We start from the raw sequence: 23,772 nt of genomic DNA on the forward strand, positions 1-23,772 counted from the left end.
TACCATAATACCCCCCAAAACACATATATAAAGAATTATAGTTTTAAAATCTATAAAAAGTAAAAAATATACAGTCAGAAGATCTAACTCTTATTCAAATCTTTAATATAAAATTGTAAACATTTATTTACACAAAGGAAATGTGTATAACAAAATTTTGAGCACCCTTTTCAATCGTATGGTGGTTTTTGGAAGGCAGTGGATGTTGCACAGTGACACTCTCACCTTGCCTGCCCAACCAAAACCGCAGTTTATAAATAAAGCCATGGGCGGCCGGCTGGGTTCAGTTCAGGGGAGACACATTTTATTGCTCTGAAGCTGCAGCAAATGGAAAGCCCAAGTGCATTTACAGACTTGTTACAGGGCATGAGGGCAGAGCCCAGCCCTTCCCATGCACCTGTGCACATCAAAACCGTATTTTCATTTCCATTGAACTGTTCCAACCTTGTTACAGTGACACCGTATTCCCAACGGTCCGACTGCGTTATGTGGACAGGGACCAAGGCCAGAAGCCAGGGCTGTTTGGATCCTGTTCACACATGGAGACCAATGGGCATTATAAGCCAGTTTTCCTTGAATCACACTTTTAATTTTACTCCAACAGTACCATGAAAAGGCCCTGTCATCAAATCCAGATACCTTCCTGAACAAACCCTCTGGTCAAGCAGGGCAATATCCACCTTAGCTTCCAGAAACAGTGAAGGAAAGAGCACATCTGCATTTTCCTGGACATTTAGCTGGATTGCCTTTTTGGTAGTAACAATGCAAACAGCAGATGTTCTTTTTCTCCACTTAAGAAATCACAACTGGATGGATTGTATTTTGACTTATTCCGAACAAAGCCTGTGTGCAAAATCTACCACAAAACAGAGCAGATTTCACCACAACCTAAACAGGGAAGAAAGAAAAGCTGAATCCTACTACCCTGTTATTTCTGTCAAGTGTTTGTAAGGGGGAGAGAAAACTAGTGACACTGAAGGATGTCACTTGAAATTGAGGTCCCAAGCACCCCCGACAGGAAGGGAAGGCACACTGGTGCAAAGTTAACCCTTAAAAATAAAAATACAGCAAACACTCCTTCCCCTGCCATTGCTAGTTTATATCTATAATCTTCTAATGACACTTACCTTGGACCAGGTTTTGGTTCAACTTAAAAGTAAACCAAGATCACTAGCTCTTTTCTTAGATTGCCAGTATAAGAAGAGTTAGCATCAGTTATTTGCATCTCAACTACTTAATTCTAGAAAATATCAGAAGTGTCAACAAGCAAAGTCACCAACACCTCTGTCTTCCCATCCAAAGAGAATCTTTATGTTACCTTTTCAAAAGCTCTAGGAGGGATTAAGCCTGCTTCAGGGAAGTTTTATCCACTATTGAACGGTGGGATCCACTGATCAATGCACATCTTTCACCAACAGTTCAACATGATACAACAGCAAATCTGATCAACAGAGCAGAATTCATCCACACTAGGTAAGTGTGCTGCACAAACCATGTTCCATGCATATTTGGAAAGGGTTAAAGTATTAGTGTTAAAAAAGCAGTTTTTAAAAGTGCAAATTGTCTCATAAAGGAGCTGCAGATACAGTAAAATATTTTCCTTCTTTGAAACCAATGATATCTTTCACTTCCCTTCACACCCTCTGGAAAAACCCTCTCTCACACAATTCTGCAGTGCAGAAAACTCCTGAAGAAGCCAGTCTATGTTGAAGGAAATTGCTTTAAAATCACAACGCTGGGTTTGGTTAGAAAGTTTAAAGGAGCTTTCCAAGAAAGTAGATTTCGAAAGGGAAGAGGTATTTGTGCATTTCAAACAAAAGCTTTCAACTTTATTTTCTTTTTAAAATAAAGGTTAAGGCAAGGTGGTTTGTTGGTGGATAAGGGATTTTTTTGGTAGAGAGTAAGGACTTGGAACACTGACTGTTCCCATTGTGTTTTGTCCTTTCTGGGACCAATCCCAACATATGGATAAGAGATCCCCTTGGGCTGAGCTGAAGAACCAGCATCTGCTTCAAGGGATATTAAAGAAGTAAATCCACCAGACTATAGAAAGATTATCAAACTCGTAACCCAGTATTAAAAAACCAAAGTATTTAAAGGGGGAGACTTCCATATTGGAGCAACCCTGATACAACTATTCTCCCAGGCTGCCTGTGCTATTATTGCTCATAAGGACTTTCCACCTCCCAGTCAAACTCTTTTTTCCTCATTTTTATCCTGAAGTGACAAAGTCTTGTGCTCATTACTAACTCATTGCTAACTTCGGGGAATGAAGTGATCTCAAAAGTTAGTTTTACCTTTTACAACAAAGAAAACTAGATGAGCTGTCATGAAGCAAAGCCTTCATTTAAATACAACTACCTTTGGAAATAAGTTATGAAGAAACAGGTGCAAAGTAAATGGCTTTACAATTCACGTTAAACCTACTATAGTTTAAAAGTTCTCCCATGAGAAATTCCCCCTTTAAACACATCAAGGTACAAGCCAAGAACTGTGCCTCTCTACAACAGAGTGCAAACTGCAGCTTAAAAGACTACAATCTATGAAGGAAGATGACTGTCTAGACTAACTGGCCAGGTTTTAATACTTCCTCTCATCTATTACCAGCATCTAGATATATTTACTGTGAAATACCACTTGCTTACTGAGAGTACAGGCACATGCTTCAGCAATGGGGAAAAGAAACAAGTCCAAACATTTTGCAAGCGTGCTCAGGTGCATAACAGCCTCTTCTCAAATAAAAAGTCAGAAGTTGGATGGACAGTACTATAACAACATGTCAAGCTACAAACAAATAATTATTGCAAGTAATAGCTGCAGACTAAGCCCTAAACACAATTTGTGCAACTATTTGCTTTCTTTCTGCACTATTTCTGTGGAATTTTTGTTTTATTTTTTAAATAATTAAAAAATTTAGTCTTAGAACACTGCAAGTGAGATTTCTGGAAGGCTGGCTAGGACACAGTATTTTTTTGACCTGTTCAAGTGTGCGACTCCTCAGAGACCCCAGATAACGTGCACTCCTCCCGCAGACCCGCTTGGTGCACCGTGACCGTGTGTCAACACTCATTGAGAAGCAGCTCCAGTCTTTTTCCCAACCATTTTACCTCTAATGCCTGCAAGTCTCCTCAATGCCACAGGTTTGTTTTTTTTTTTTTTTGGTCCAAGTGTTGTTTATATGTCATGAAATAATTAAAAAAAGTAGAACCCCCACCCCCGGCCCCATTTTAATGAGTTCCTAACAACTCATCCAAATCGTTCATCCACTCCTCTGAAGTCCTGTTTTTCAGCAAAGAGTCTATCAGGTCTGTGTCACCAGTTAAGTTCTGAAGTCCGTTATTGCCCGACTGGCCGCTGTAGGAGAAAGGCAGCTCCTGACTGGTTGTCCTCACAGGGTACCCTTGGCTACAGTGCAGGTTTCCTCTGTTGGGCATTTGCTGATTTGGATTCTGGTTGAAAGCATTCAGGTCTGGAACAGTCTGGTTCATGCCAGGCAGCACTTGCTGTGAGGGTACCTGCTGCTGTGTAGGTGGGTTTGTCCGGGGCTGTGCACCTAAAGATGATGACAACATCTGCCCAGAGACGGCAGCGTTCATCGAGGTCATGGGTCTGCTGGTGCTTAGGCTTACCTGAGGCATTCCCTGGGCAAACTGTTGGTTGGACATCTTTAGATGAGTCTGCTGCATGTGAAAAGAGGAGTTGGCAGTAAATGGTCCTAAGCCACTGTTTGCTTGTGTCTGGTTGTTAATATTAGGGATACCTTGGTGTTGCCAAGATGGATTTTGAGCCCCCATAGCAGCTGGTACTCTTGCCATCTGTGGCTTAGATAAGGTTGGATTCAGTGCACCTTTATTGTGCTGCTGAGAAATACTTGAGTTTGCTAAGGTGTTCTGCCCATAGCCAGCAGGAACAGCAGTGCCCTGGCCCAAGCTGCCCTGCCTCTGCATCGGAGTCTGTCCATTGGCACTTGGAGCTGTGTGCTGGGGAACCATCTGTGTCATTCCAGACGCCAGGTTGTACAATCCCCCGCGCTGAATGTTTTGCATATTGGGATACTGAGTCACCCCCCGGTCCTGCTGACTGGAGCCCGACTGGAGTGGAGGAACAGGAGTGTGTCCAGGTCCCATCTGAATCATGTTCTGGGTCTGAGGAAACATCCGTGGGCTACTGGAGCTGGACTGTCCTAAATTACTGACCCCAGGCATGGCTGAAGATGACCCTGAAATACAAAGAAGTATTTTGTACATTAAATACCTTGGTCCAACCAGAGCCAAGCCAGGCTTGTAGGCACAATAACCCAGAATGGAGGTGTAGCTGCATTTGTATAAACCAACCTCTGCAACCAGCACAGAGGCAGCAGGAGTTTAATTAAAGAGTGTCAACTGTTGCTCCAGTTAGCACCTCCACCTTGATCTCAAACACAGATATGCCAATGTCCTAAAAAAATCTGAATACCACTTCTAAGAGCTCAGCATCATCGATTTAAAAAAAAATTAAGACTTTAAAGGCAGGACTCTGATATTTCTTTGTGAACAAAGGTAAACACACATACTTTGAAGTGCATGCACAATTTGCTAAGCTGTTAAAAATACCACTTACTGCACACAGTCAGTCATTCCATGCATACACTGTGTATCTCTTATCGTACACCTGTAGGGTTGCCAGTCCTCCATTTTCCCTATTCCAGGAATTTCTTCTATTTATATAATTCAGCTTTCAGAAATTTTTGGTCAGGTATCTTTTGGATTTCCACAGCGAAATATTTGCTATGTTAATACACAGTGCTGATAACCAAGCAAGGTGATTCGCAAAAAATGTATTCTCAGCAAAACAAAAAAAAGTCCCCTGTTCTCGTAAATCCTGAGTTTAGAAGTTTCTTCCTGTGGAAGAAACAGCCCCCCCTACTTGAAGCAAAAAAAGCAGACCAGCACTGTGAAGTGTAATGCATATAACACCCCTCCCACTCCTTACAGTCGACCAAGGGAAATCTACCTGCATTAGTACTTTCTCTACTTTCAAACCAAAAAGTAAGCTGCAGAATTTTTGCATATTTTAAGACAGCTGAGGAGTATTGGGTTTCCATTATTACAAACATTATATTTGAATAAAAACTGAATTATCAAAAATTCAAATATAATTCAAATTATATTGAATTAATTATCAGCACAGCACATCATAAAAACACCAGTGTTGGGGGTTGGATGAGTGGAGGAAGAGTCTCACTGTAAGAATACTTACAGTGAAAAGTAGTCACACACACTGGGATTTAAGAGGCAAAAACCAGTCATCATTATAAGGAAAAAATAATTTCAGTAATACTGATTTTCATTATAGCAAATCCCACTCTATTTCTAACAGTTGTACACTATGTTTCTGTAGAAAAGTGACAGGAGAAAAAAAATGTTTCAGTGCAATATTTGAAGGATGCTACTGATCCCTGAGTTAGCACACAGTCCTTTTGTACTGGCATCAAGTTTTTTCACTTGAGTAACAAAACGCAGTCGTAGCTCTATCAGACACTGCACAGTAACAAACACTGTCAGGATGAAGGTATCACATTTCCATTTGCATCTTTTCCCTTCAGTATTTATTTCTGCAGGAACACAGAGAGTAAGGAAACAAAATGAAGGGAATTAGCACTTCTTTGTACTCTAAGTTTACGAAAAAAGACAAGTGGCTTCTTGATGCCCTGTCAAGTAAGGATTTCTCAGGTAAGGAGATGAGCTCTTACTGTTCTCTAGTTCTTCCACATTTTTGAAGTTACTCCAGCTTAACAGTTAACAACATTTTTTATTTAACAATTAATATACTGAGGATACCAAGCTGCTTCTTGAGCAAAAAAACCCCACGCAGGACACTAAAAAGTAATGAAGAGAATTCAAACTGCATTCCCTTCTAAAGGCAGCAGGGAGAAGAATGTCAGAGAATTTTAAACTCATCCTAGTAGATGAGAGAAATAATACACCACTTATTTTTCTTTAATGAGGGCCTATGATAGGTACAGGCAGTAGCGATGTCAGGCTTCAAAAAAAACCAAACCTGAATCCTAATATATCAAAGTTAAGAAGAATTTACAACCAGTAAAAGGAACCAGTAGTATAAAAAGGCCTTCAGAACAATGAAGGTACTTAAGAATTTTACTCATTTCCAAAACATTTAAGAAGCAGAAGCTTAAGATGTCCCAGATACCTGGGGCAAGGGAAGCTGTTGATTTGCAACTGAATCACAGTACAGGCCAAAAGGTTTTAAGGCACAGTGACGTGGGAAGGCACTGTAATAAATTAATTAAAAGCTATCCAATCCAGGTAATTTGAAGACAGTTTGTTTTTTACTCCTGATATTTTTTCTGCCATTATTTCAATTGCTGTGTTTACTCACCTGTGAACTGTCCAACCTGTTGCTGGTATGGATTCTGTGGTTGATCCTGGTACTGGGGAGGAGGCCGAGTCAGGTGCCGCTGCAGTTGCTGCTCCTGCTGCTGCCGCTGTTTCTCCTAAGAAAGGTCCAATGCAGGACAATCAAAAAACATGTCAAGCTTTTTCCAAGGGCTATCTTGGATAAAAACAAGTGATCTGCACACTTTTATGCTGAGCTGGTAATCAAAAGGGTCTCTGCAGCCTTAGAGTCACTTCAGACCTTTGCTCTCAAGGCTCAAACACAGTCACTTTAATCTGATGAGTGACAAGACCAGGAACTCAGAGACAGCAACATGCACTACAGGAGTTATTGCAGTGTACGTCTGAAGCCCTTTAAACATTGAAAATCTGAGATGTTAGTCTTTTCATCAGTAATTTTTAGAAATATTCTAAAGGACAAAAACAGGTACACACATAAAAAGAGCAAAAGCCAGTGTGTATAAAAAAAAACAAACACACATGCTTTTTTGCTCTTCATCCCCAAATCAATTTATTTTAGACCTCCCTTTAGAAATCAATAAAAGTGCAAGTCAGAAATATCAACAGTGTAACACAGAAAAGACTGAACACGTAAATATTTTCTAGTCCTTGCTTGCAAACATGAAAAAATATACACAAACCCAAATTCTGATACACCACAGGTTTTCCTAGAAGATTATGGAAAACTGCAGAACTAAGTCCATAACAGAAGTCATACAAGTTTTGTAATCATTGTTTACAACCACTTTCTTAACAATGCACCAACCAACTGAAACAAAGCTAACTCATGTCACAAAATAACTGTGCCTCTTTAAAAGCACATTCAATCCATACATATTTTATAATAAAAACATTTGAAAAATAAACCAAGCAAATTTTCTATTAAGAACTTTTGGGAAAAACGAAATTTAAAGTCTCAGGGGAATGTGGATGCACTAACAGTACTCTCAGATAATGACAGGGTTACAGACAACCGGCTACTATTACAATATAAAAGCTACCAGGCACAGTATTTCTGGCTCTTCTTCTGCAGGCACCCTCAGCCAGACTGAAATTCTGAGGTAATCAAGTAGTGATACAATGCACAACCATCTACTTATCCAAAATGTTACACAGAACACAGAAGGGGGTAGGAATTCCCTTCCAAGAGTACTGGGGTAAAGGATACAAGCACAAAGCCTTTAGAGAAGAGACTGGTGAGATGTAACAAAGGGCAAGATACACATCACTACCACCCTCCCGAAATGTCTACAGCTCTGAAGCTGTTGAGACATGCAGAGGAATGAAGAGGGCAGGCTGCCTGACAGAGAGGACCTGCTGCTTGCAGGACCAGTCAGACCTGAAAGAGGCTGACCACAGAAGCCAACAAGAGATGCCATAGCTCTGAGAGAAACCAAGAACTGTAGAAGCTGGCTTGGGAAAAAAAAAATGCAGAATACTAAAGGCAAAGATAGCTTTAGAGTGGCAGGGAATGGCACTGAAGCTACCTGAAACTACAATTCTCCTGTAAAATAGAGATCAACAAATTCAGAAATCTTTCTGTAAAATTACATCCAGTATTGTGTGTATCCAAAGAAAGAAATATCAAATTAGAATGCTAATGAGATCTAGCTTGACTGGGCAGCACAATGCCAACAAATGTGGCAAATGCAGTATCTAATGCTCCGAAACAAAACTGCTCCTTATTTGGCACCAAAGTCCCAGCATCACTATACAAAAATGGAAGTTACAGAAGATAGCTGTAGCTACCATAACTAGGGCATGAATGAAGTATTTTCATAATACTGATATTTACTGCAGCAGCATGTGCTGGCCAAACAGAGGCAAAAAGTTAGGGAAAAAACTATTTCATCACTGTGTTTGAGATGTGCTTGACCACCCTGTTACTACACCACCTCACTGTTCAGAGAGGTCTGACACCTGTTAGGTCCATTACTGAGCTGAGGGAAACTACTGGGCCACACCTCTAAGAGTTCTAACAGAGCTCTTCACCATCCACCAGTGATGCAAAAGCACAAGCAGGAGGTCACACCCCATATTTCCTCTCTCCCTACCTACTCTCAAAGAATACTCATTTGTTAACACTTTGGAGAGTAATACTTAGTCATCTTTGACATTTGATACTAACACAGAAGTCAGCAAAGACTGAAGAATCTACCAAAAAGTATTTTAAGTTCAAAGATCACAGCACTTGTACAGAAAATACTATTATATTGATGATTTGGGCATTCTCTGTCTTTCAGTCACAGTATTCCCTTAGTTCATATTGTTTTAACCCAGATCTCAAAAACATACCTTTACCAACACTCATACTCATTCATACACTCAATTATCTATAAAATACTGTCAACCACATTACTATGTTTTATCTACGCTGTCTCCAGAACTGAAGGGGTTTTTCTGTCACCTCAACTGAGTCCTCTATTTTAATGGATATTTCCAGGTGATAAAAAAGCCATTGGCAGGATTTGGCACAGTCACAGCTCCACAATCCTGCAGATTCTACTGCAATCTTCCCCACAAAATGGGCTTTCACATATTTTCAGTTCAGAGAAGACTGTATCACTTTCTTCTTTCTTAAAGCTTTTGATGGACAGCTGATGGAGGGAGAACTTAGAGCACGTTCCAGTACCTAAAGGGGGTTCACAAGAAGGCTGGAGAGGGACTTTTCACAGGGGCATGTAGTGATAGGACAAGGGGGAATGGCCTTAAGCTGAAGGAGGTTAAATTTAGGTTAGATATTAGGAAGAAATGATTTACTGTAAGAGTGGTGAAGCCCTGGCACAGGTTGCCCAGAGAAGCTGGGACTGCCCCATCCCTTGAAGTGTTTCAAGGCCAAGCTGAATGGGGCTTGGAGCAACCTGGTCTATGGAAGGTGTCTCTGCCCATGGCAGGGGCTTTGGAACTGGATGATCTTCAAGGTCCCTTCCAACCCAAACCATTCTCTGATTCTAAAACACCAAATGCTGTTTCATGCACCAAAGTAAATCAGCACAAATTAAAAAAACAGACTGTTGGCCCCTCTCACCTGTTCTGCCAGCAGATGCTGCTGCCTCTGTTCCATGAGGAATTGCTGCTTCTGTTGCTCCATGAGCAGGTGCTTTTGTTGCTGCTCTCTCTGCTTCTGCTGGTCCATCAGCATTTGGTGTTGCTTCATCACTGCTGCTTGCTGCTGATTGCTGAGATAAGCTGAGTTGCTGTGGTTACCTGCCATGGAGACGTTTGGAGCCTGGGCACCCACACCAGGGCCCGGGACAGAGACGGGAACGCGAGGAACGTTAGGAGAAGGGTTTTGATCCTGCAGAATATAGGAAAAGTGGCAGAGTTACAGAAATGCAACAGCTTCTCCACTTGTGAAGCTTGTTATGGAAGTTCTGCTAATTAAAGACAGCCAAACACCCATCTATACAGTGCCAGACACAGAACTGAGAGTTCAGAGTTACAGTCTGAAGCTCCATAACATCTAGGAATAGAGGTTTTAATTTCTGTCTCAAAGTACTTCCCAAATTCCAGCTCACAGGCGAGTATAGCTCTGTGTGCTTCTGCTCAGCCAGGTATTTCAAAAACGCCAGCTTCAGTTTACTTTAGCAGCAGCTCTTCAAACACTAAATTTTAAACTTTCATTATATAAAGCATTTATTTAAATCCTGCCTCTTCTGTCAACATTTAACTCAACAAGTGTTTGTTGCCCCTCCTAAAGTTGCTGGTTTTTAGTATCAGAGCATTTACTATTTTCAGGTGAAGGGGAGAAGGTTTTCACTCATCAAAATGGGTCTTAACATATTTTTCCAGCAATCAAACCATCACTATGTTTCACAGACAAAAATACTACTAGAGACAGGCCTGATATTATTAATTTTTCATTAAGTCTGCTATTTTTTTTTTTTTGAGGCTGGAACTTGGGAGAACCAAAAATAACATGGAATGATTATCATTCAAGATCTGGTACTATCCTCTTTGTACCAGAAAATACATTTGAAATCTGACAGTTTTCATTGTTTTTAAGCACAGTTCAGCCTCACCTCTAATTACACAAATAAATACCACGTTCAAGTTCAGAATTCAGCTGATGGGTTTGGCTGTTGGTTCTCACTCTGCAGTTTCATAAGAAATCATGAGCCAAATATAAGTAGTGCTGTGCTAAGTTGTTCTATGTGCAAGCTTTTGAGAAATTCTCCAGAAGCTTTCATCAGTATTTCTGTTAATTTGGTGCAAGTGTGACAGTGTAGATGCAAGGTCACCCTCATGTTTTCCAGTGAGGGGGAGATGTGACACACAATCGTCTCCACCCTCCTTCTTCTTCCATCAGAATGTTGTAAGACTGTTACTTCTGCCAGCTTTTAAAGAGATTTTTTTGTACTTTATGAACTACACATTGATGTCAAATTTTTATTTGTACAGCAGTGTGGTCTTTATCACAGACTAATCAGATCTTTTTCACAGCTTTTTTGTTTTGCTGAGAGAACATATGACTAGAGTTGCATCTCCAACAGCTTTTGCTGGAGGAGCTTTAATCCTTGTAACAAAGACCTTTTTCCTCAACAAGCCCCCTTGTGTGTGCATTGCAGGAACACGTTACAGAATCCCAACGAATTTATACTTCCACCCACTACATAAATTTTCACCTGCAGCATACCTGTAGTATCAGTTATATACACAGCAAAGAAGCACCATCTGGAATTTTCATTTATAGGAAAACCTGAAGCATATGCTTCAAGCAGACAAATATTACTATTATTCATTCTTAATTATATATTTCTCTCCTATCCCATGCTTCCCCAATCCCCAGAGACTTAACCAATAACAAATTCTTGGAACTGAAAAGCCCCAAGGAACACCCAAGAAATCAGGAACGCAGCCCCCACTTCCACCTCTCTTCAAAAGCAGGTCTTTTTATAGCAAGCCAACTCTGACACAAGTAGGGACTGAAAACAAGGTAAAGAAATCAAAGCTTCTTTGAGAACACTGTTCAACACTACAGTTTTACATGAGTTATTTTAGTCAAAAGTTTACAAAGCATCTATTTATCTTTGTAAGTAGAAGCTTCTGTGAAGCACAACATAATTTGTTGCCCACAAAGCATATTAAGCTGGAAATCACACGTTACCACATGACCCAGAACCCAGCATTAAAAACTGCCCCCCATGGAAAACAGACTTCATGATTCTTGTCTCAGCTTATCGTGTATTATAGTTTTCCTCTTTAAAATCAATGAAAACATCTGAAACCATATCAAGTAGTTTGTACCTTACCGATCTAATGACCCTAAATCTGCTACTGAACAAAGGTAACAAACCCCAGGACATTCACCTGACTGTGTGGCAGTCGGTAGGCAATGTTTCCAGGCTTGGGTTTCAACAGGATCATCCCATTTTGGTCGTCGCTCACATGGGACAGCGGTGCCTGCTGGCGCTGCTGGATGTAGGCCAGCATGGGGGTCTTGTTCTGCCCAGGGACTGCAACCCCCTGCTCACACTCTGCTTTGTAATGGGAAAGAGGTTTGGTGTTCCCATAGTCCAGCATAGAGCCCTGACTATTCACAGGGTTCTGGTTCAAGCTGTTTTGCTGATGACCCAAGATGTTCACATGGTAATTGCCTCCAGCTCTCGGTGAGCTTTTATTTCCCAAATTAGGCATCATGAGTTTCTGATTGTTGAAGTCTGGCTGATAAACTGATGGGCTAGTGGGATTTTCCATGGTATATGGGACAGCCAGCGGACTATGGGAAGGCCCAGACTGTGGCCACGTAGACATCTGATTCGTTTGGTGGACTTGTGAAGCTTGTTGCTGGTTCTGCAACATCTGATCTCTCTTCTGCTTGGCAGCAATCTGCTGAAGTTGATGAGCAGAAGACATTTCTTTGGCACTTCCTGGACCCTTCCCAGGTAACAACACATTGGGGAGAGGCCTCTGGACGTTCTGAGAGTGGTTTGATGCCTGCATCATGGGTTGATTAGGATTTTCAGTCATTGACCGAGTGGAAGGCTGGAACATAGCCTGAGAACTACCAACCGCTGGAGAAGCGGCACTTACAGGTACAGAAGCAGCACCAATAAATGCTGAACCTGAAGAAGTGGATCTAACCTGGGGAGATCCCAGCTGCTCTTGTTCAAAGGGTGCTGGGGAAAACTCAGTCTTTATGTTAATATCTTGTGCCAATGGAGTCTGTGCAGCTGAATTTGAAGAATCTGCATCTTTTTTGTCTTCGAAGTCATCATTAAAGAGATCCTTCATGTCTTCATCAGGCACTGATCTATTAAGCTCCTCAATAAGTTCCTTCCATTCTTGCTCATTTAGATTTAGATCAGGCATCAAGTTATTCTGAGATATAGAACCCCCTGCTCCAGCAATCATACAGGGAAGATCATCTACGGGCTCCTGCTTCAACTCTTTGTTCAAACTCAGAGGAAATGAATCATCAGCATCACCACCTCCATTCATCTGCAGGCTGGAATCTGGAAGACACTTCTTGCTGATGCCATCCAGCCCCATGGGATGTTTCCCGTTAAGTTGTAAGGTATCTCCGTTGCCAGATTTCTTGTCAAGATGATGGAGTGGAGACACAGGGGGCATTCCATTGGAAGAACCACTCACTCCAAGACCGTCATCGCGACGCAGTTTCTTGGACACAGAAAATACGTCTCCATAGCCATTCTGCTGGTCTCCGTTCTGAGGGGAAGCAGCACTGTCAAGCTTTCTTTTCACAGTCTCATGGAGCTGCTGAAAAAAAAAAGGAATATTTTAATTATGTAGTTCAATGTTTCACAGATTTGGATTTTTATTTCTCACCAGGACATTGTCTAGCTCTCAATAAGACATTTCAGAAAAAGAAAAAAAAAAGTTTACAGTTTTGCTTTGATAACATTTTGTTTTCCAAGTCAGCACATGAGATGACTTCCTCACTATAATCTCTTTGGGAAAACTTTCAAAAAACATGCACTACTTCAAACCTAGGCCCCCTCCTTCAGACAAAACTAAAAGCTGCCATATACTCCAAGAAGAAAAAAAGAGTTGAAAAATGGCTGTGAACTGGAATGTGTTATGATTTTTCCTATTCAAAACGAGAAAAATATTGAAGAATGTTCAAAATCAAATTTTAAATAAGAATAAAAGCCTGTATTTTATTTGACCCATGTACACACAGTATAATTGCTCCGTGAGACTGTTTTATAAAGCAATCTCACATTTAAATATTTAGACAAAAAGAGTGATTCTCTTGTGATTATAACTTTTAGAGAAGAACTGTGTATATAAATTTTGTACACAATCACACTTCTGGCACAAAAGCAAAACCAATTTGTCACTTAGCGACCATTGCTTCACACTTGTGGAATACACAACCCGGAGTTCAGCCAGTTCTATCCCGGCAGAGTATGTTTATTCCTTTCCTCTTTTCTCCTGAAGTATTTGCCAGCTGCTCCTCTCTGCACTCCGACCACCAGAGCCCCAACCAGCTCAACAGTTGGTTTTTCACAGCTGGTGAAGGCAGATTCTTTTTCTCGTGGTGCCACCTAGAAGCGACCAGTGGCTACAGCAACAGTTTTACAGCCAGAGCCTGAGTGCCTTTGTTCAACTCCTCTTTTCCTGCCAGCGTTCTTCCAAAGAGAAAGTTCTTTCTATTGACCTCAAAAGCATCTGAAAACACAATTCATGCACACATCAAAGGTAACTGTAAACTTTTCCTTCCCTCAAGTGCATTCTGCTAAAAAAGTTGTGCTTTGCTGGTCCTGGAGCTCTACACCAACGCAGACAAATCTGTAGGGCAGAGACACTGCTCCAACAGCACAGTGTTTAAAGAGGGAAAAACCCCATCAGCTCCCGACCCTTGGTACAATCTCAGCAGGACACACGAGAGGAATCCCCACCAAGAGCCACCCGTCTGAGGCGTGGGTCACTGAACAACAGCGCTCTTAGATGGCAGAAAAGCAGCTCGTTTAAACAAACCTCAAGACAAGGATGGTTCTTTGAATATTGCCTGCAGTCTTCACAAGGTAGTCCACTAACCCCTGGGGAAAACTGTCTCATCCAAGAAAAAACAGGGGAAACCTCAAGGTCTCAGCACTCAAGCAAGAGGTTGTATGTAGGGCCAGCATAAATTATCAGAAGAATTTTATACACTTGCCTGGGCAACAGCATTCTTTGATTTAAGGACAGAAGGACTGGTTCACAGTTAATTGCTGCTATTTTTTTAAACAGTCTACAGTTAGCTGATCTTTGGGGAAAAAAAACCAAAGAACACCATCTGTTTAATGCTTGCATAGGTAACAGCAAATAAACCCATTATTTGTTTAATGCTTGCATAGGTAGCAGCAAAGTCTTATTTTTATCTGTGGGACAGGCTGCAGCTTCCCTGGAGACTGTGATCTTCTAGATGGCTCATGGAAATAGCAGCAAAGCAGCAAGATCAGCAGAAGACCAAGTAGGATGAGGTGAGGTGAGATGTACATTTAGAGAGGAGGCTGGAACTTGAAATCTCTTAATTTGAACATCAGGTCTCCAGCTTGGAGTAGCAGCTCTTGAGTGAATGTTTCAAATTCCAACTTGAAAGAATAATGGAAATTTACTGTTTTGTAAAAAGGCAAAACAACAGAGAGCAAGTAAGCTTCAACTCAATCATAAATACAGCTTTCAGTCAGTTTCCCATTGTTTACTTAATACCCCCACCAGGAAAACTGAAGCTCAAGGTGGATGAATAATTTGCCCAAGGTCATATGATGAATCAAATTACTCAAAGTTTGGGAATGGATCCTCCTTAATTCTAAACATTAGGGGGGAAAAATACTCTCTGAAAACTTATATAAAAACAATAACTTTGTTTTGTACAATGGACATATTCTGACATTTCCTGTATTAAAACAGAATAGATGTCAATTTGGGTCACTGCTGTAAATACAATTCATATAGATAAAGCAACTAGGACTTGAATCTGTACTAAGGTCTTTGCTGCTGTACTACACCAGTTGCAATATATGCAGTTAACCAGTCTAACATTAAATCACCCATGTTTGTAAGGTACACTCACTGCAGTCTAGAAAAAGATACAGACCCCTAATACCCACCACAGGCTGTTTCTGTCACTAAAAACATGCAGGAGCTTTTATATCTCTGTGGGTTTTAACAGTCATAACACTTACATATCTGATTCCTGGAGACATTGTGACTTTAGTTGCTCGAGACAAAATCCTCCTTTCACCTAAAACTATATATTACTTCGACAAAAAAAAGGAGATAAGTTCTTCCCCGGTTTGTCTGTGTCTATCCAAATAATCTGGTTTGGACAGGGGGGAAATAACAAGGTGCATGTGAGATACAAGCCAGACTGCAAGCTATCTACATATCAAGCTGCTCCAACAGAGTTCTCAAGGCAAGAAAAACCTGTTCTATTCTGCCAAAACTCAAAAACCCCAACACACTGACAGAGTAAGGCATAGCTTGCTACTCACTAAGAAAATCCCTTCAGATTTCATTTTCTTGCCCATCACCATCCTGTAAGACACAGTGGTCCTCTAGTACACTGTCCATGGTTTCCTTAGCACAATTAATCAACTTTATTTATAATACCAAGTCAATCATTTCCGTTGTCATAAGACTGGATACAGAAATGTATTCCTATTTTCTCAGCCTACTCAATTTCCCGACTAAAGATGAACTTCCAAGATCGTTGCTATCTAGCTTTGCCTGAAAGTGTTACCCCAAAAGCATTTATCTGAAGCATTTACACCAACACAGGAACAGTGAAAAGCAAAGGATGTGAACAGGTCTCAGTCCTTCAGCCCAGGACAGGACACAGAGTTTGACCAAGAGCCACTGAGGGGCCCCACAGGCTGCTCCTCCTCCACGTCACATCACCTGAGCTGCATTTTATTTGTGTGAGCAAAGCAGACAGTGCTCAACGTGGTCATAAACACACTGAGCTGGCAGGAGCACACGTGCCTCACTGTGGATTCCTCAGGCACAGAACACAAGCTGACAGAACCCAGGTGCCATCCATGGCAACAAGGTGTCCAACACAGCAGCCTCTGACCACGTAACCCACACACTGCACTTGACCAGGACACAGGCTCACAGTGCCAGAGGTGGATGTGTGTCCAGGCAGGTGACAAGGCTTCCATCCAAAAACAGACAGCACACGAAGAATTTTGATACGTCCAACCTCTGTCTTAAACCCTCTGGTTTAAGATGCTCAGTCCTACTGTGGTCTTACTGCAGGGGTAGTTGAATGACTTTATAAAAGCTGTCCAGAACTACTACTGAAGCCCAGCAAGAAACTGGAAAAGCTTTAAAACTTCACCTACAGCTTTTCTGTTAGGACTGGCAGAGTGCAAAACTTCAGAGTCCAGGGCAGTGCTCTCTTACTGTCTTGGTGGGAAGGGGCATGAATCACTGATCAAAACAGTGGCACAAAGTTGCTCTGGTTGGCTTTGTTGTTTGTTTTGTTCAGTTTTTTTGTTTAGTGTTGCCTATTTTGATGTGGACTCAATACCTAAAGACAGTCAACCAAAGTTCATTTGCAAAAATCCAGTAATTTACTATACTTTGAGTCCGGTACTCTGAAGACGGTATATATATATGTATACAAACTAGAAACTGATACAAGTTCCATTTCTTCTAAACAAAAACAAAGAAACAAAAAACAAAAAGCCCAAAACAACAAAAAACCTCACACCTAGTGAACATGGCAGAAATGAAAGTTTTAAAAAACCTGGTTCTCACACTGTGCCTTTTAGGCTCTGTATAATGTTCTTATTTTGTTTTTTGAAGCATCTGTTACAGAGATTAAAATATTCTTACAGGACTCAGTAGAGCTTTAATTTTCTGTATTTTCTTTGGAATTAGTTTACCATCTCAGCTTTAGAACTAAGTCTACAAGGATTTATCATTAAATATCAGCAAGAGAAATATAATGGCATTTTCAAAGAAGAAATGCCTTATTACCCTAAAAATATAATAATTAACCAGCTCCAAGATGCCTCCTAGCTAGATACCAGCATTCTCACCTAGAAGGGGAAACAAAAATAGAATACATGCATTTTTCTGCCATGAAAGTGGCAGTACTGCAGCACATACAAACTCCCACAAACCAGACTTTTGTAGGTCCTCTACAAACACTGATTCTCCTCTCCTGCCTGGCCAAGGACAGGAGCAACAAAGATGCAAAGATGACAACCATTTAGACTGGAACAACAATGCAAATACCAGAAATTGTAGTGTATGAATTTTGGATAGAAAACACAACATTTTGACTACACAACATAGTAAGAACTCCTCATTTACTGTGCATCTACCCACAGATTCCAAAGCTGCATTCCCCCTTGCAAGGAAAGCATTTTATTACCCAACGTGTTCCTGCATTCCACTGTGCTGTCAGACCCAAACTGCTGGACTCATTTTAATTTTTTACTTTAATTCCAGAAGACTTTTGTATTTGGGTGACTGCCTGCTGGAGGGCTGTGGATAGGCACATCTATAAATATCCCAAGCCTGCATTAGTCACAAGGGGCAGCTTCTGCTACAGGAATTGTTCTGCTGAATCAAAAAAACTGCTGTGCCCTCAGCTGCAGTGCTGGATCCTCCACCTCACTTGAACTTAAACAGCAGCAGATCAGTCACTCCCAGATCCTTACAACTTAGGAAGCATCACTGCATATCTAACGAATCTAGTGAGGGAAATGTTTCAAACATACAACAATACCTCACAGAGAATTAAAAGGAGACAAAGAAAAACCTGTCTGAGTTGTTGGGCAACAAACCATCAGACTTGTCAGCAAAAACAAACAGTGGTGGCAAGACTACACTGCACTATAGTTATGTATAAATAACATGTAAATAATTTGCTATTTTTGTGGTAAAATGTAACTTCACAATTTAACAACCCTATGCCACTGCTTACACAAAAATGAGATCTTCTGAACTGTTGGATGAAGCCTGATCTTCGTTAGAGGAGTGCCATTAATGCTTGTCAGAACACTCCAGGCAATCTATTCCCTTTAATTCATTACTTCAGGTCTTTCAACCAAGAAACACTGCATTGTTCTTCTAAGCCTTAAATTTTCTTTTAAACTTTTTACTTGGTGCCCTTTCTTAATTTAGAACTTATCCATTATTAATGTAAAAACTTCTATTGCTCCCAAATAAATGCTGGTCTGCTCTTCAGCTTTAACACAGAGCACTCCCAAGACAGGCCACTGACTAGACCTTTCCTGCTCATTCCAGAAATACTGTTTGTGGTTTTGTGGCAGCTCTAGACAAAGCAAGCTCTCTGCACAACAACTGCTCTCAGGTGGGGAAAAAAACTAGTAAGAAATAGGGAGCAGCTCTCCTTCCAAGACACCACATAAAACAAGGAGTGGAGATGAAAATACAGATCTTGCCATCCTCCCCATTCACATGTCAGTGAAGTGCCTTCTGCTCAGCTCAGCCATAAACTGCCTTATAGTTTCTTACAGAAATAGGAGGAAGCCAACCTTTCTCCTCCGGAGAATTTAAACAGCATTAGTAGAATGAACTTTCATGTATCAGAACCTGGCAAAGAGAAAAAAAGTGTTCTAGGAGACCAGCCCCATCTCTTCCCAACTTCCCTGTTTCTCAAAAATGTAAGAGTAACACAACAAACATTATCCAAACAAGTACCTACTTTGAACACAGCTTTAATGCCATCTTAAACAATAGAAATGTGAAGTAGATGTTTTTAAAAAGTAGGAAGATAATTAGTTTTTCAACATTTCCTCAAATGAAGGACAGGCCTACATGGTGCACAAATAATCCAAGGTATTTCTGTATCAATACTGTATTCTCTCAGTTGCTGTAGCTCAACTTTTAGAACTGCTAAGTAAGAAAACAAGGAAGAATCTACCCCTTACTTTTGCTTGTAAGCAAGATCCATCCAACTTCAGGAATTAAACCAGAGAAAAGACTAATGGAAGAGAAAATATTTGATTTTGTTTACTTGACAAATCACACAAGACACTAAGGAGGATGTGTTGGTGCCACCCTGTTCCCTGTGACTATTCTGGATTTACAGAAGGTGCTCTGCAGTGCAGCCCCTGGGAGTGCCCACACTGCTCACACTCGAGGCAGTGCAGCTCCACATCCTACTGCTACAAGCCCTCTGATGCTACATCACAAACCCTTCACCTTTACATGGACTGCTCTCTCATTCAAGGACCAAAATAAAGGATTCATTAACTTTCAACACAGAGTCAAAATTTCCAAAAGAAGATTCATATGCAGCTTCATAGAAAACTCTGGATCTTTACAGCAGCAATAGCTGATATAATGCATGGTTCACTGATCTAGCAGCATTCTTTGGAAAGGAATGTGTCCAGGGTGTTTTAAAACAAGGTAATTTTAGTGTTCATCCAAACTTTGTGGAACACTGTAAACCAAACCAATGTTCTTGCCATTCAAAGCACATGCTTTTTCTTGATAACTGCAACATGATGGCTAGAGGTAAAATACTAACCTAGAGAGGCACCTCTTGGGCCAAAGCAATTAAACTAGCAGCAGAAGTTTGTTGTTGTTGTTGTGCTTTTTTCCCAAGACTTGAATTACTAAGCAAACCAACTTTATACCCCAGTAACGAGGTGATGAATCAACAGCTGCAATTAAGCTTGCAGTCATGGATCCTGGGAAGGAAACAGCAGGCCAGCCCGAGGAAGAGTCATTCATACACTAAAACCCTCTTCTGTTGTGTAAATTGGCCACTGGCAGCAGCTTCCTGTACAAGGGCTTCCCCAGATGTGCAGTGCACTTCAGAACCTGCTGCTGTTGAGAGCCCTCATTATAATGGATGCTAATTAGATCAAATCCACATCCACAGCGATTTAAGAGAAACAACACCAATGAATTAGTGACATCTTTCTTTAGAAGGTCAATATGAAGACGTGTGGTGGCAGTTTAAACGACAGGATTTGACATGCTAAAGAGCTCTGTGTGTAACAAAAATACACACTATTAGTGGGTAAAGCCCCATACGCAAAAAGCCTTAGAGCCCAGCAGGAAATAAACAGAACTGCCAAGTCTTTAGATAATAAAATACCAGTTTGAGTCATTTTTGTTCTGACACGAGTTTATGTTCAAGATCAGTCTGTTAAACAACGGCTAACTGTAAAGTTTTACAGAATCAGTGTCAGGAATGCACAGGGTTTCCTCTCTGCCTCAAGCACCTTTCTGTAACAGCCCCCTGAAGTGCTCTAACTGTGCCTCAAGGACCTCACTCTTCTAAACAGTCAGCAAGTCCTAGAGTCTCGGAGGTGTATCAGGCAGAACAGAAACAATTCAGCTAAGTAACACTTTCAGCTCATCCTGTAAATACTGCAAACTGCACTGGTGCTGCCCAGTGCTGGTTACATTAAATATGACATCGATACACCCCATGTTTCAATATTTCACATCATGTCCAGGATACACAAGTATACAGTAAACTCTATCATGATACTATTTTAAAAACTGTAAATGAAGTCCAAGACAGCAGAGAATTACATTCTCCTTCTCTTCTAATCCAACTAAACACACAGACAACCCTAAAAACATGGTTTATTCTATATATTAACCTGGAAATGTCTCAGATTAATACAGTATTCTCTTTTAAAGACACTCAGGATGGAACTCAATCATTTTCATGCAGGCCACCACTTAAAAATGCCTGGTTTTAAGGCAGACAGGTATTAAGACAGGCAGCCTTTAAGAGGTTATCCTACTAACCTACATTACTGACACATTAGCACACAGCAGTATATTTAAAGGGCCCAGAATAAGTTAAGCAATAGCTATCTTGATATACAAACAGGCCTGTGTGAATATGTCCTGACAACCAGAAATGCTAGAGAAGCCAGAGAAACATTAAGATTTTGAGCTAAGCCAGTTTTTAATGGGTGGAGTGGGATTCCCATAGTGTTCACACCCACTAGAGTGAGTGGCAAACAAGCAGCTGCCTTTCCACTGAAATTCTTTCCAATCTGTACCAGAATTAACAGACACATTATTTGTCTAAAACTTCCCTCTGAGTAACAATCATGTTCTGATCAAACAATTCCACTAAACCCTGACAGATTAAAGACATAAGCAGGCAAACAAAAAATCCAAAGCAGTATTAATGCCCCTCTGACAATTTCTGCAAGGACATTTTAGGTGAATTAGCCAGAAGCATAACTCACTAACTACTCTGAATGACTGTAACAATCAAAGGCTGCCACTACCCCTACCCCATCAGGCAGCAGCTTTTATGCGCTCTTCCAGCGTGCAAAGGTGACGAGTGAAAACAAAACACCCCTTATCAGCTGCGAAGTTGTAACACAGCAGAGTACAGCAAAGCAGCACCAACCCCAGCCCTCCCACCGCGGGCCGCCACAGCTTGTTTTTCTTCCTCCATCCAGCTCCCGAGGAGCGCTCCCGGTGCCAGCCGGGCACCGCCGCCGGTCCCTCCCCGTCCCCAGCCGCAGCCCCGCGGGCCTTACCGCGATCAGGGCGCTGCTGCGGCCGTGCTGCTCGGCGCCGGCGGCCTCTCCGTCCAGCCCGTTGGCTCCGCTCCTCTCGGCGCTGCCCGCGGCCGCCGCGGCGGGCGGAGGGGGCGCGGGCGGCGGCGGCGCCGGGGGCGGCTGGCGGTGCTTGCCGGCCCGCTTGGCCTTGGCCTGCAGGCAGCGCTGGTGCAGGGCGAAGGTTTGCTGGCGCTCCAGCTCCAGGCGCTCCGGGGACACGGCCTGGTAGCGGGACTCGCAGGCGCTGTGGTGCCGCCGGCAGAGCTCGATGCGCCGGCGGAGCCGCTCCATGACCGCGCTGTGCCGCGGCACCACGAACTCCGCCATGGGGCAGGGGGGCAGCACCATGGGCCGGACGGCGAGGGGGCGGCCGCCGCCGCGGCTGCTGCTGCTGCTCACCGGCTGCTCGCACCGGCGCCCGCCATGGCGGGGCCGCCGCCGCCCCTCCCGCCGGCCTTACCTGCGCTCCCCGCCGGGATCGCCCGACTCCTCCTACCCCCGCCGCCCCGGCCCGGCGCCCGCTCCGCTCCCCCCCGCCCCACTTCCTCCTTCTCCGCCGCGCCCGGCGCCGCTGCACTGCGCCGCTCTCGCTCAGCCCTGCGCGCCCCGCGGGGCCGCCGCGCTGCCTCGGCCGCGGCGCTCAGGAGGCGCGGGCCGGCCCGGCCCCCCGGCCCCCCATTGTTGTCCGCGCCGCCGCCATCTTGGAACTGTTTTTCCCCTCCAGAGCTGAGTTGAGAATAAGGGGGCGGAGCTTCCTGGGTGGGGGGCACGTCACGGCGCGCGGCGCATCACGAGCCGTGATTGACAGCCCCGCCAGCCAGTAGAAAGGCGTGGGGGCGCGAAGGAGGTGGTGGGGGCGATCAGGGGGCGGGGCCCGGCGCCTTTAAAAGGCACAGGTAGGGAACGGGCGGGGCTGCCGCGGCGCAGCCAATCAGGGTCGGCGGGAGGCGGAGCCAGCGGTGATTGACAGGGAGGGCGGCATGGAGCGGAGCCCGCCCCGTCCCGTCCCGGCGCGTTCAGGGTCCCGCTGTCCCGGGAAAAGCCTTCTCCAAACAGGGTTCTGCACTGCAGAACCTCCGCTTTCGGGTCAAACTGCGAGCTTGCCCGTCGCAGGAGGAGCAGAGTCACCGCTCACCTCACCGTCACTCGATGCACCTTTGCTAATTACACAAAGAAAGCCAAACGGATTTCAGTTTCTTTATTGATTAGTTTTTACATTTTTTTTTTCAAGTCGCCATCTACAAGTAAGTACCTGTTTGAAAGGGACATGAAATCACAGTCCTTGTTCAGCAACACTAAAAAAAAAAAAATAAGTAAACCAAAAAAAAACCCTTTTTGAAACCACAAGGCAAGAAGTGGCATTTACCACCAGTTTGGGATGCGGAGAGTGGGCACCAGACCCAGGGATATACCCACAGCCTCACAGGAGGAGCTGAGCTTGTGAGGAAGGAGTAAGGAAGGAGAGACAACCACGGAAACGTACAACTACAAGCAGTCAGCACTAGCAAGAAGCCCTCCTCGGGCCCTGGAGTCAATCTTATAAACAGACCTTCAAAATGCACTTGAGAGGTCACAGCCTCAAGCTGTGACAATTCACTATTCACCAGCCCCAGCAAGGTCAGATCACATCCAGCAACGCTTTGGGAAGGGTTAGTTGGTTAGATATTAAGCAGCATCCTTAATATCAACTCCCTGACCAAGCATCAGCTCCAGGAGAAAAACTGTTCCCAGCCCTTCTGCTGCCTCGTGTTCTTCAGAGCCCATGGGTTTTGATTTTATTTTCCACCTCTGTTTAACACCCCCCCTCATCCTCAGACACAGCACATTAAGCTCAGCATCCTTTTCAAGAGCTGCCACCCTTGGGTGCACAGACACAAAAAGCCCAAATACACCTTCAAGTG

The 23,772-nt window shown here is 42.9% G+C and overlaps 1 protein-coding gene across 2 annotated transcripts; it reads right to left on the minus strand.

The window, feature by feature from the left end:
* Nucleotides 1–986: 986 nt before the first annotated feature.
* On the minus strand, nt 987–22,577 carry MAML1 (mastermind like transcriptional coactivator 1). Of its 2 annotated transcripts, none has more exons than XM_051793851.1 (5): nt 21,851–22,577; nt 11,706–13,112; nt 9,424–9,693; nt 6,379–6,493; nt 987–4,219 (listed from the first exon to the last, which is right to left on the minus strand). In XM_051793851.1, the coding sequence occupies exons 1-5, from the start codon at nt 22,217–22,219 to the stop codon at nt 3,228–3,230; spliced, it is 3,153 nt and encodes a 1,050-aa protein (XP_051649811.1). In that variant the 5' UTR covers nt 22,220–22,577; the 3' UTR covers nt 987–3,227. The 2 variants fall into 2 exon arrangements, with proteins under 2 accessions (XP_051649811.1, XP_051649810.1); XM_051793850.1 differs by having other exon boundaries at nt 11,706–13,115.
* Between the last annotated feature and the right edge of the window lie 1,195 nt (nt 22,578–23,772).

Source organism: Manacus candei, unplaced genomic scaffold (genome assembly GCF_025592945.1).
Source record: "Manacus candei isolate 608988 ecotype Guabito, Panama unplaced genomic scaffold, ASM2559294v1 h1tg000037l, whole genome shotgun sequence".
Lineage (NCBI taxonomy): Eukaryota > Metazoa > Chordata > Aves > Passeriformes > Pipridae > Manacus > Manacus candei.